Below are 13,267 nucleotides of genomic sequence, written 5' to 3' on the forward strand. Positions count from 1 at the left end.
GGCTTGGTTTCCGCCTCTTATTTTGTAGTATTGTTGAGGATCGAGTGAATCGACCTTATAGCTTGAATGGATAAAAAAAGGTATATTATGGTGGAGTATTAGTTTCATCATTTTGGAGACGAGAACAAGTTAACATCAATAGAACTGCAAGGGTTTTAATTATTCTTCTCGAAAATATATTCTGTTCTTTAGTAAGCGTCATCAAATGTGATGTCATTGATGAACAGACTGTAAAACAAACTTTTTCCTTGCTTTTCTATTAGACAGTCTCACTTCGTAGTGAACAAAATGGCATCCTTCCTAACCTTCTGAGCCAACATCGTCTCTCTCAACAGTTAACTGTACTGCCTTACCTCTTAACTCAGACCAAATGTGACTTCTGGGTCAGTCCCAACCACTCCCAACATGCAGCAGGAAGATGCTGGTGAGCTGACCTCAGTCTTTCCCCAAATAGCAAACAGCATGACTGTAGCTACCAGCATAAACAAAGCAAGGGAAGCAAATCGTGGAATGATGAAAATTATGGAAAAAAACCTCACCTTCCACAGGAGGAGAAAAACGCTGGAAAACTAGGAAATATTAGTATCTAATCCAAAACAATCATAAGACCGGTACCACCTAGACGAGGGATGGGCAACTTGCGGCCCCCACCCCCATCAAAGTTTCACATCCCTGCCCTAGACCCAGCGTGGTCTCATACACTAGACGTAACATAGTAACTGTAAATCCGGGACGCTCAAATTAGTATGATATGTTATGTTTGGTATGGTTACATAATATAGATGGTTACATAAGACAAATGGAAAGCAGGGTGGTTGAATGGGCTGGATGGGTGGGCGTATAACGCGACTGTCTGGCAACCCAAAGTTGCGAGTTAGAATCTCATCATGGACAAACTTAGCATTTTGGCAACATTTAAATTACTTACCTCTTTTTAGCTACTTTGCAACTACTTAGCATGTTAGCTAACTATTCTCCTAACCCTAACCTCAACCCTTTTAGCTAACCCTTCTCCTAACCCTAACTCTAACCTTAACTATTTAACCTAACTCCTAAATTTAACCCTAATCTTAACCCTAACCTCTAGCCTAGCAAACGTTAGCCAGCTAGCTAACGTTAGCAACCTAGCCACTTAGCTAGAATTGGTAACATATCATACGCTTTTCTAATTTGTAACATATTGTGTGTTTTGCAAATTCGAAACAACTAATACAAATTGTAATTTGTAACATATATGAAATGGGTGATGGACATACACAAATTAATACATACCATACAAAACATGTCTTACTAAATGGAGTCTCTTGGATTTACGTACAGAAAAATAAGAAATGCTTTGGGACCAGGTTGCTTGAGCAGGGCTCTTCCAACCCTGTTCTTGGAGAGCTACCCTCCTGTAGCAAAAACCTACGGGACGGAAGCTCTCCAGGAACAGGGTTGGAAGAGCCCTGCCTCAGATCTGAAATGACATTAGGTAAGCACTTCAGTAAACAGACCATCCAGCCTATCATAAGGCAAGGTGAAGTAATTGATATATTGCTTAAACATATCCAACATTTTCAGATGTACATGAGTGCCTAGGGAGTAGGGGCTAGGGGTTGATTTAATATTCAGACACACAGGCTGGTACAGGAGGTAGGCTGGAACCTCACACGCTTGTGAAGAATAGGAAGGCCCGCACACTGTTTAAGCTCCCAATTAACCACTTTATTGATAACGCTTCGATCCGAACCGGATCTTCGTCAGGTCAAACAGTAACAATAAAAAAGACGAAGTTGGAAACTGTTGGAATAACCACACTTATGACCAGGACGTGCGTGGCAGTAGATATAATTACAGCAGCGTTTCCCAAACTCAGTCCTCTGGACCCCAAGGGGTGCACATTTTGGTTTTAGGCCCCAACACTATAAAGCTGATTCAAATGATCAAAGCTTGATGATGAGTTGATTATTTGAATCAGCTGTGTAGTGCTAGAGTAACAACCAAATGTGCACCCCTTGGGGTCCCAAGGACCGAATTTAGGAAACCCTGAATTACAGTGACCTATTTCCAAAACCAATCAAATTCATTCAAATGTATTTATAAAGCCCTTTTTACAGCAGATGTCACAAAGTGTTAATACAGAAGCCCAGCTTCAAACCACAAACAGCAAGCAATGCAGATGTAGAAGCACGGTGGCTAGGAACAACTCTCTGGAAAGGCAGGAACCTAGGAAGAAACCGAGACAGGGACCAGTCCTCTTCTGGCTGTGCTGGGTGTATAAGGCCAGATTGTTCTTCAAGATGTTTAAACATTCAGAGATGACCAGCAGGGTCAAATAATAATCACAGTGGTTGTGGAGGGTGCAACAGGTCAGCACCTCAGGAGTAAATGTCAGTTCGCTTTTCATGGCCAAGCATTCAGAGGTCGAGACAGCAGGTGCAGTAGAGAGGGAGCGAGGAAGGGAGACTGATATCAATGAGATGGGCAAATGTAGTAGTTACAGAAAATATGATATATACAGTCGTATGAAAAAGTTTGGGCACCCCTGACAATTTCCATGATTTCCATTTATAAATAATTGGGTGTTTGGATCAGCAATTTCATTTTTATCTCTCAAATAACGGATGGACACAATAATATTTCAGTAGTGAAATGAGGTTTATTGAATTAACAGAAAATGTGCAATATGCATCAAAACAAAATTAGACAGGTGCATAAATTTGGGCACCCCAATAGAAAAATCACATCAATATTTAGTAGAGCCTCCTTTTGCTAAAATAACAGCCTCTAGATGCTTCCCATAGCCTCTAATGAGTGTCTGGATTCTGGATGAAGGTATTTTGGACCATTCCTCCTTACAAAACATCTCCAGTTCAGTTAGGTGTGATGGTTGCCGAGCATGGACAGCCTGCTTCAAGTCATCCCACAGATTCTCAATGATATTCAGGTCTGGGGACTGGGGTGACCATTCCAGAACATTGTACTTGTTCCTCTGCATAAATTCCCGGGTAGATTTTGAGCAGTGTTTTGGGTCGTTGTCTTTTTGAAATATCCAGCCCCGGCGTAACTTCAACTTTGTGACTGATTCTTCAACATTATTCCCAAGAATCTGCTGATATTGAGTGAAATCCATGCGACCCTCAACTTTAACAAGATTCCCAGTACCGGCACAGGCCACACAGCCCCACAGCATGATGGAACCCCCACCAAATGTTACTGTGGGTAGCAAGTGTTTTTCTTGGAACGCTGTGTTCTTTTGTCGCCATGCATAACGTCCCTTGTTATGACCAAATAACTCACTCTTTGTTTCATCAGTCCACAGCACCTTATTCCAAAATGAAGCTGGCTTGTCCAAATGTGCGTTTGCATACCTCAAGCGACTCTGTTTGTGGCGTGTGTTCAGAAAAGGCTTCTTCCGCATCACTCTCCCATACAGCTTCTCCTTGTGCAAAGTGCGCTGAATTGTTGAACGATGCACAGAGACACCATCTGCAGCAAGATGATGTTGTAGGTCTTTGGAGGTGGTCTGTGGGCTGTTTTTGACCGTTCTCACCATCCTTCGCCTTTGCCTCTCCGATATTTTACTTGGCCTGCCACTTCTGGCCTTAACAAGAACTGTGCCTGTGGTCTTCCATTTCCTCACTATGTTCCTCACAGTGGACACTGACAGCTTAAATTTCTCCAATATCTTTTTGTAGCCTTCCTCTAAACCATAATGTTGAACAATCTTTGTTTTCAGGTCATTTGAGAGTTGTTTTGAGGCCCCCATGTTGCCACTCTTCAGAGGAGAGTCAAAGAGAACAACAACTTGCAATTGGCCACCTTAAATACCTTTTCCCATGATTGGATGCACTTGTCTATGAAGTTCAAGGCTTAATGAGCTCACCAAACCAATTGTGTGTTCCAATTAATCAGTGCTAAGTAGTTACAGGTATTCAAACCAACAGAATGACAAGGGTGCCCACATTTTTGCATAGCCTATTTTTCACATCTGATTTAATTTCAAACAACTTAATATTGCTACACTAAAAATCTTTGTCTGGACAATACCCCAGTATTCAGCTTTTATTAGAAAATGAATGGCATGCCACTGTGATCATTTTCTGTGACGACAGAGTAAATTATTATGCAGCCTCAGAGGGGTGCCCAAACGTTTTCATAGGACTGTGCATAAGGTATGTACAAAATGACACCTCACAGCTTATCAGGGAAAAAATCATAGACGCCACAATAAGGCTTGGCAGGTCCTTCATGACGTATTCTTCAATTTTCATGATGTCTATAGCCCTTACAAATCACGTCAACACGTGGACATGAGCAAACACACAGGACAACATACAGCCAAACAGACACAGAACCCAATAGATGACCAAATGTATGAATGTTAAATACATTTCTTTAGATTAAAAAATAAAAATGTTGCTGGGTTAGATACTTAATGAGACCTTTCCTGGGAAGGCGGGTAAAGCAGTCTTCATCCGTCTGGCATGCATCATCAATGGCTCTCGCTCTCAAAAGCTCAGTGACGCTGTTGAACACTTCTATTGAGTTCCTGCAATTCACAAAAAGGAGATAGTGGGAGAGAAAATTTAAAAATAATTCTAACAGAACTGTTCAACAGATTTATCGTGGAAACAAGATGCTTTTATAAGGTTGTTGAAAGAAAGCTATGCTACTTCTGGCAAGAATGTCATACCCACAAAGGGTTAACTATAATTTAATGAATATGTGGATGTGAGAAAATCAACCTGTTAACCAACGACTTGGGAGGCTTTCTCCCTCAGAAGTGATGCTGTGATGGCTACAACAGTATTACCGACGAAAGACTCCTCCAAAAATGATTTCGAAATGATAGAAAATGTTAAACATGCATGGTTGTGATAAATATAGATGCAATACATAGGACTATACTGTAGGCTAGTTATTGCTTTACACTGCAGGTCTCGTCAATGGGGTCCTTTTCACGAAGGTGTTTTTCGTGTTTAATTAAACCCATAGATTAATAATATAAACATATTCTGATAATTTACCATGTTTTACGATAATATCATGAACCGTTTTTTCGGCTACGATAATTATTAAAGAAACAATTTGATTTCATTGTTAAACAATTAACAAATTTACGATCATAATTTGCAGTGTGCAAGTGTAGCTATAGGGACAATTTTGCCACAGGTAAATCTAATTAGTGAACCGCTTGAAAAGACGAGACCATGATCAGTCAAAATAAATAAATAATGTTGTAATCATTGTTATTCCTATTTGTTAAAGTCAGCATTTTTAATTCATTATTGTAGTCAAAGTAATTTTTGGGGGAAAATATGCTTTTTTTCCTGTGTGGAGGCATTCGATCATTTGCATATAATAGCAAACACAAACATCTAAAGATGTTGATAACATTATAATTTTGATAAATTAAAATGGAACTTTCACAGTTATGATAAATGTCACTTAAACTGCCTTATTTACGGTTATGCAATGTAATAGCTAATAACGCCCTTCAATAACAAATGGCACGCTTGGTTGTTTGATCTACAAACAGTGACAGATACAATCTATTCATTTATTATTGTGTCGTGTGCTTTGCCATTTGTAGGTAAATATAACAACAACTGTTAAGCGATAGCCTAATGATTACACCACTTAGACCTTCTGTGAGAAGGGAATGTACTCAATGACTAATGGACAGCAAATATGTTAAGATTTCACTTGAGGGAAAATAATTATCGTTTTTTTGCATAAAATCGTATACAGTAACGTAAGCCTATGTTTTGATCAGCCTCGTAACAGTGCCAATTTGGCTAATGGAAACATGCAAACACCTGACATGCTTCAAATGTAAAATAATGTCGGGAAAAAATCCAAACTATGGCCATGCCTGATCAGATTCCCGAATAAAAGAAAAGAGAACAACATTCCACAATAAAACAAAAAGGTAAATTCGTAAAGACATGGGTGTAGCCTACGAAAATAAAATCTATCCGCTGAAACATGAAATTCGTTAACATTGCCGCATGACTGATGCTTTGTTTGTTGTTAGTGCAGCCCCGGTAGTTTTGATGTTTACACGTCAGTGCGGCTTAAGGTTTACATACAACAACTCCTAATGATCTCAGATAGATCACTTGACACCTGTCACTGTAGGCTACTTGTGTAACCGTTGAATGTGGTTATTTCACATTCAGATTACTCATAGAAATATTTGCTGTTTTATGAGCTAATCGTTAATCCTAACCAATAGGTTTGACATTTACAACATATACTTTTCCTGTCAGAACTGCAAGCATAATCGAAATAGGCCTATTCACATTGTTTTCCAGTTTCAAGTTTCAAAGTTTATTCGCCACTTGCACAGGATAAAACAGGTTAAAAACCAAACCGTGAAATTCTTACCTTGGGAGCTCTTTCCCAACAATGCAGTGATAATACTACTATTACTACTACTACTCATGATAATAATAACAATAATACAAATACTGAGAGTAATAATAATAGAAAATCTAATAAAACAATTAAAATAAGCGTAAAACCCACACAAGAACTACGAGGGATAAAGAAACGTTTGTTAGCGGCCTTGTGTAACTTCCTGACGTCTAAGTGTATTCAAGATCAACATAGATAGATATAGGTTAAAGCATAGTTAATTGCATTTGGTGTTTCAAACATACACAGTGCTTGGAAGGAATGCTCGGGGAAACCGCCGCCACGCAGTAGGATAAGTGGAGGTCAGTGCCACGGATCAGGTGAACTGAAAGTGCACAGTGCTCAGCCTCAACAGAGCTGAGGCTAGACATATTTTCTAGTCCTGCCTCCTCCTCCTTTACATAGACGAGACAGCGTACCTGTAGTCATTCACCTTGCTACTCCCGTGGCTTCGCGTAACACTACTCAGTAAGCAAAGGGAGCATTGGATTGAGATAAAATACAGGGGATACAAGATAAAAGACAGGGGATACAAGGTGCGCGGGTTAGGGGACGCTAGCTGTAGGCCTATTGATGAATCCTGCTATGAGTCAAGTTCAAAAACCGTCAAATTGAGAGAATCTTACAAGATGGCAAAGTCGTCGGAACAGTTTGATGACCCCGACTGTGTTTGTTCCTTCGGTATGAAGTTAACGTGGGATATCAACGACCCAAAACTGCCTCAGGTATGTCAAAATCTCTCATATGACAGTTTACGCTATGCTTTAGACTATAGGCTATTCAATGAGAGATATTTACATTTCCAAAGTATATATCACTTGACACTCTATTAAATCAAAATATGTCAAGGTTGAATTTAAATAAATCATTGTTTCAATTTGTAGCCTAAAGATATACAAAGTTCAGGATGAATGAGTTTGCACTCAGATTGTCATGATTTGCCTAATATGCTTTCACAACTCAGCTATCAGATATTCATTTGCGCTTTGTGACCATATCTTCGGGTCTCTCCACAATCAAAACGTATTGCAGCAAGCCAGGCATATTCTAATCATTGGCCTGTACCTTTCGCGTGTTGCCTTATTATCCATTTAGAAAGCAACTATAAAGTAAGGAATGTATATTTCCCCCTAATTCTGACAGGACACAAAGCAGTATGACGCTTTTCAGGAGTGGACGGATGGTTATGTGCGTTACATCTACAATGGCGAGGACAAGAACGCACAGCGCCATCTGAGCGGATGGGCTATGCGGAACACCAACAACCACAACTGTCAGATTCTCAAGAAGTCCTGCCTGGGTGTCGTAGTATGCGGTCGAAACTGCACGCTGGCTGATGGAAGCAAACTCCAGCTCAGACCGGCGATTTGCGACAAAGCACGACAAAAACAACAAAGTGAGTAAATGCATTATGCACATCTGTATTGCATGGTGTACACTTGCCGACGAGTCTCATCGGAAAAAGGGATGAAAACATAGTCTTTTTAACATTAACAATGCAGCTGTTGATGCTGTATCAAATGAATCATAATGATAGCCTATTTACTGGGCCTGTCGACTATGTAGACTGTTTTTGAGAATATAACCCCACTCTGGATCGAGATATTCAACTTTTGATCTGGTCTAAACACTTGGTAGGTTTCCTGTGACTCCTTCATTCAGTCATCACATTGACACACTATAGGAAATGTGGCACTGTGCTTCATCATAATAATAATATCCTTACTTATGTGGTAGTAAAAAAAAACCAAGTTGGCTACAGTCGAGGATAGCCCACAGGAGCAGCCAAAATGTATGGAAAACGTTCTTGGTTGTATTTTGAAAAAGCTAGGTTAGGTTCTTAGTGTGCTCAGATTGTAATGATCATAATATCATAATACACAGCTTTATATACAGAACACCTCGTCAAACAACTTCAATTAGACAATATTGTTGGTCTGAATGAAAAAATATATATTTAAAATTTAAAATAATGTTTATTTTATATATATTTTTTTGTATTAATTTCCTTAAATCATTGTTTCACTTGTGACCACTCCCCACACTATGATCTTCCTCTCACATCCAGAAAAGTATAATAGTTAATAAATAAATGTACAATACCTGAATACAAAGGTTGCTTTTATACTATCAGACCAGAGGGAAGCCAAATGCAAAATCAAATAATATGGCCTTGTTAAAAATTGTGTCTTTGTTTAAAACTGAGTGGTTGTTTAAAACTGTGTGGTTGTTTAAAACTGTGTGGTTGTTTAAAACTGTGTGGTTGTTTAAAACTGTGTCATTGTTTAAAACTGAGTGGTTGTTTAAAACTGTGTGGTTGTTTAAAATTGTGTCGTTGTTTAAAACTGTGTGCTTGTTTAAAACTGTGTGGTTGTTTAAAACTGTGTGGTTGTTTAAAACTGAGTGGTTGTTTAAAACTGAGTGGTTGTTTAAAACTGTGTGGTTGTTTAAAACTGTGTGGTTGTTTAAAATTGTGTGGTTGTTTAAAATTGTGTGGTTGTTTAAAATTGTGTCGTTGTTTAAAACTGCGTGTTTGTTTAAAACTGTGTGGTTGTTTAAAACTGTGTGGTTGTTTAAAACTGTGTGGTTGTTTAAAACTGTGTGGTTGTGTATACTGGTGGTTGTTCTCCAGAGAAGCTGTGCCCCAGCTGTAACTCTGCCCTGGAGCTGATGCCATGTCGAGGACACAGTGGCTACCCCGTCACCAACTTCTGGAGAATAGATGGAAAAGTCATATTCTTCCAGGTTTGTGGGCTCATATTCTCAACTGAGATTCTTGGTAACACTTTATTTAACGGTCTTCTTTCCTCATAAACCATTAATAACCTGTTTGTTGATCATCATATATAAAGCATTTATTACCTATGAAGACCATGTACAATAGCTGTTTTCTACTTACTTCATACTATAGATGTTTAGTGGTTTATAAGCAAACCTTCAAGTAAAGTGTTAAGGTTTCAGTATAAAGAAAAATTGACAATGAATTAGCAATTGGCGTGGGTTCATAAATTTAATGATTGATTAATAATATCTGAAGGCAAATAATTTGAATTCACGATAAAGTAGAAAACAAGAAACACAGTGTTTTTGGTTACGAGCTTTGGTGCAAAAAAAAAATCTAAGTGTGACTAAAGATTTTCTAAATTATTTCAAGAAAGTAACAATCGTAGTATGTGTTGATGTGATTGCAGGCCAAGGGAGTCCATGACCATGCCAGACCGGAGAGCAAGTCTGAGACGGAGGCCCGGAGAAGTGCAGTGAAGAGGAAAATGTCCTCTCCACACTTCTCCCAGAAGAGGAGGCTGATAGAGTCAGATGTAAGAACATTTTACCCTCCATGGTCATATGCAGTTGAAGTCTGAAGTTTACAAACACTTAGGTTGGAGTCACTAAAACTCATTTTTCAACCATCCACAAATGTCTTGTTAATAACAAACTATAGTTTTGGCAAGTCGGTCAGGACATCTACACTGTGCATGACACAAGTAATTATTAAAGATACAGAAGTATCTATATCCACAGTAAAATAAGTCCTCTATCGACATAACCTGAAAGGCCGCTCAGCAAGGAAGAAGCCACTGATCCAAAACCGCCATAAAAAAGAAGCCAGACTACGGTTTGCAACTGTACATGGGGACAAAGATCCTACTTTTTGGAGAAATGTCCTCTGGTCTGATGAAACAAAAATAATACTGTTTGGTCATAATGACCATCGTTATGTTTGGAGGAAAAAGGGGGAGGCTTGCAAGCCGAAGAATACCATCCCAAACCTGAAGCACGGGGGTGGTAGCGTCATGTTGTGGGGGTGCTTGGCTGCAGGAGGGACCTGTGAAATTCACAAAATAGATGGCATCATAAGGAGGAAGATAATGTGGATATATCGAAGCAACATCTCAAGACATCAGTCAGGAAGTTAAAGCTCGGTCGCAAATGGGCCTTCCAAATGGACAATGACCCCAAGCATACTTCCAAAGTTGTGGCAAAATGGCTTAAGGACCACAAAGTCAAGGTATTGGAGTGGCCATCACAAAGCCCTGACCTCAATCCTATAGAAAATATGTGGTCAGAACTGAAAAAGCGTGTGCGAGCAAGCAGGCCTAAAACCTGACTCTGTTACACCAGCTCTGTCAGGATGATGGGCAAAAATTCATCCAAGGTATTGTGGGAAGCTTGTGGAAGGTTTCCTGAAACGTTTGACCCAAGTTAAACAATTTAAAGGCAATGCTACCAAATACTATTTGAGTGTATGTAAACTTCTGACCCACTGGGAATGTGATGAAAGAAATAAAAGCTGAAATAAATAATTATTTCTACTATTATTCTGACATTTGACATTCTTAAAATAAAGTGATGATCCAAACTGACCTAAGAAAAGGGAACTTTTACTAGGATTAAATGTCAGAATTGTAAAAAACTGAGTTTAAATGTATTTGGCTAAGGTGTATGTAAACTTCAGACTTCAACGGCATGTACTCTGAATTATGTCTTCCTGCTTAGCCAGAGGTGAATGGTTCCTCTCAATTGTTTTCCTGTAGGAAGATTTGTCTTGCCAATGTTGCCTTTGCTTTCTGTTTAAGCCCTGTGCACCTACAAGGACATTGAAATATGTACTGTTGTGTACTGTTACTTGTTCAGACTGGGAGATACCATGACCTGGGTGCTCCTTTCCCCAACCTGCACCAGCTGTCCTGCATGGAGGGCCCTGACCGCTTCAGCATCATCGCTGAGTCCAACTTCCCCTTCCAGAACCCTGAGCCCTACAAGACCCAGCACTACCCGCCCTTCCAGAATCCTGAGCCCTACAAGTTTGCCTACGACTCCCATGCCACCCTGGGTGAGGCCCCCTCCACACTCCAGAAGCCGGCCAACCACCGTCTGTACATGCCCAGGCCTCCATGTAGCTACGACTTTGCTGTGCCTGGCTATTTAGGCTCGGGCTCCTACACAGCCCTCTACAAGGACCCCAGTAGCCACCAGGCAGAGGCCCCTGAGCCCAGCAAGGTGAGCTTAGGCCTGGGTACCAGCACCACCACACCCCACACTACCGGCACCCTCTCGGGCCATGACCGCAGCAGCTACGACACTCCCAGCAGCAAGCATCACGGCTGGAAGCAGATCCTGAGCAAGGGGACATACGGGGAGCGGGGTGAATATGGGCAGCTCCCTGGCAACGCCAACCACCACTACTACAACAGTGAGTATCCATGCAGGACCCTGACGGGCCCAGTGCCAGCCACGCCCGCCTCCCTGCAGACCATCATCACCACCACCACCAAGGTGTCCTACCAGCCCTGCCCCAAGCCATCCGTGGTCAAATACGGTGATAACATGTACGACGTTAAGGGCCTGCCCAACTGCAGCTCCTTGCTCGAGGACACCTCGCCCTCCTCCTACTCTGATCTAAAGATTACAGATGATTCCGGGGTCATCAAATCGGCGCTGTCGTACCAACCGGAAACCCTGCCAGCCAAAATCGAGAGGGCAGAGAACTTTGACACTTACCGATACAGCAACTACGCGTCCAACAGCTATCCCGACAGGGTTTCTCATCCACTTAGGTATGACGGAGTAGGGTACTAATAGCTCACACCAACAGAGCAGAGAATAGGGAGATATGACAGAGGAGTACATTTGATAGTTGTGCCCTGTATACAAATGGTCAGAAAGAACACTTGGAACAGACTTAATGACACCTTTTGATCAGGTTTGTGAATATCTATTGTTATTTATATAATTGAGGTGTTGGAATGCATTTGGACTGCTAGTGATGACAGTCATCTAGGACATTCACAACATTTCCCAATGTGCATTTAATGCAAAAGGAAAAGCCACAAATTAGTTATTATGCATGTTGACCTTTAATTGTCATGAGTCTTGCCCTGGGGGCAGAACTGAACCGTTTCTGCTGGATGGGCCAGCTGCAAAGTCAAAATTGGCAATATCTTAAAAATTCATGAAAACAAAAAAAATTGCTTCTTAGTCTTAAAGGGATACTTTGGGATTTTGGCAAGGAGGCCATTTATGTACTTCCCCAAAGTCAAATTGACTCGTGGATACCATTTTTATGTCTCTTGAGTCCAGTATGAAGGAAGTTAGAGGTAGTTTTGTGAGCTAATGCTAAATAGTATTAGCGCAATGACTGGAAGTCGATGGGTATCTGCTAGCATGCTAGGCTCCAGGGTTATCAGTGTGGTTAGGATTAAGGTTAGGGTTAAAATCAGATTTTTTGACTTTGTGGCTGTGCCAGCTCATGACCATTCTGCAGAGCTGCCTCCAGTACACGAGTCATCCCAATAAATGCCAACCTGCTGTTATTATTGCCTTTGGATAAAATAAAATAAATCAGTTTATTATGTTTGTAGAACATGAATAGGTATTTTGTCTGTGTTACGTTATATTCCTATGGCACTGGAATAAATGTTGTATAGATTGGGATGAGCTACAAAAGCATAATGAATGTGCTCTTGCTGCCAGTGCAACTGTAGATACAGTCTTGAACTGTACAGTCTCTGAACATAATTATGTGACATTAAAATTCAATAAGCTCCCACTATAGATTTGACACATTCTGAAGTTGTGGTTATGGCCTTTGTTTTGGTCCAATTATCATTCACCTCCAGCCCTTTGAAAGGGCCCCCCTCCATTTTGGGGTAGGGACAGGAGAAAGAGAGAGAGAGAGAGAGAGAGAGAGAGAGAGAGAGAGAGAGAGAGAGAGAGAGAGAGAGAGAGAGAGAGAGAGAGAGAGAGAGAGAGAGAGAGAGAGAGAGAGAGAGAGAGAGAGTGAGAGAGAGAGAGATGTCTTTGTCCCTCCCTTCAAGAATGCCGGTAACACACGCCGCTGACAGTATCTCTCCTCGCGGCC

The 13,267-nt window shown here is 40.7% G+C and overlaps 1 protein-coding gene across 1 annotated transcript; it reads left to right on the plus strand.

The window, feature by feature from the left end:
* Positions 1–6,699: 6,699 nt before the first annotated feature.
* On the plus strand, positions 6,700–12,978 carry LOC135522903 (chorion-specific transcription factor GCMb-like). The gene is made up of 5 exons (XM_064949594.1): positions 6,700–7,130; positions 7,549–7,801; positions 9,038–9,150; positions 9,597–9,722; positions 11,041–12,978. The coding sequence occupies exons 1-5, from the start codon at positions 7,035–7,037 to the stop codon at positions 11,983–11,985; spliced, it is 1,533 nt and encodes a 510-aa protein (XP_064805666.1). The 5' UTR covers positions 6,700–7,034; the 3' UTR covers positions 11,986–12,978.
* The last annotated feature ends 289 nt before the right edge of the window (positions 12,979–13,267 follow it).

The sequence above is a fragment of the Oncorhynchus masou genome, chromosome 30 (genome assembly GCF_036934945.1).
Source record: "Oncorhynchus masou masou isolate Uvic2021 chromosome 30, UVic_Omas_1.1, whole genome shotgun sequence".
Classification (NCBI taxonomy): domain Eukaryota; kingdom Metazoa; phylum Chordata; class Actinopteri; order Salmoniformes; family Salmonidae; genus Oncorhynchus; species Oncorhynchus masou.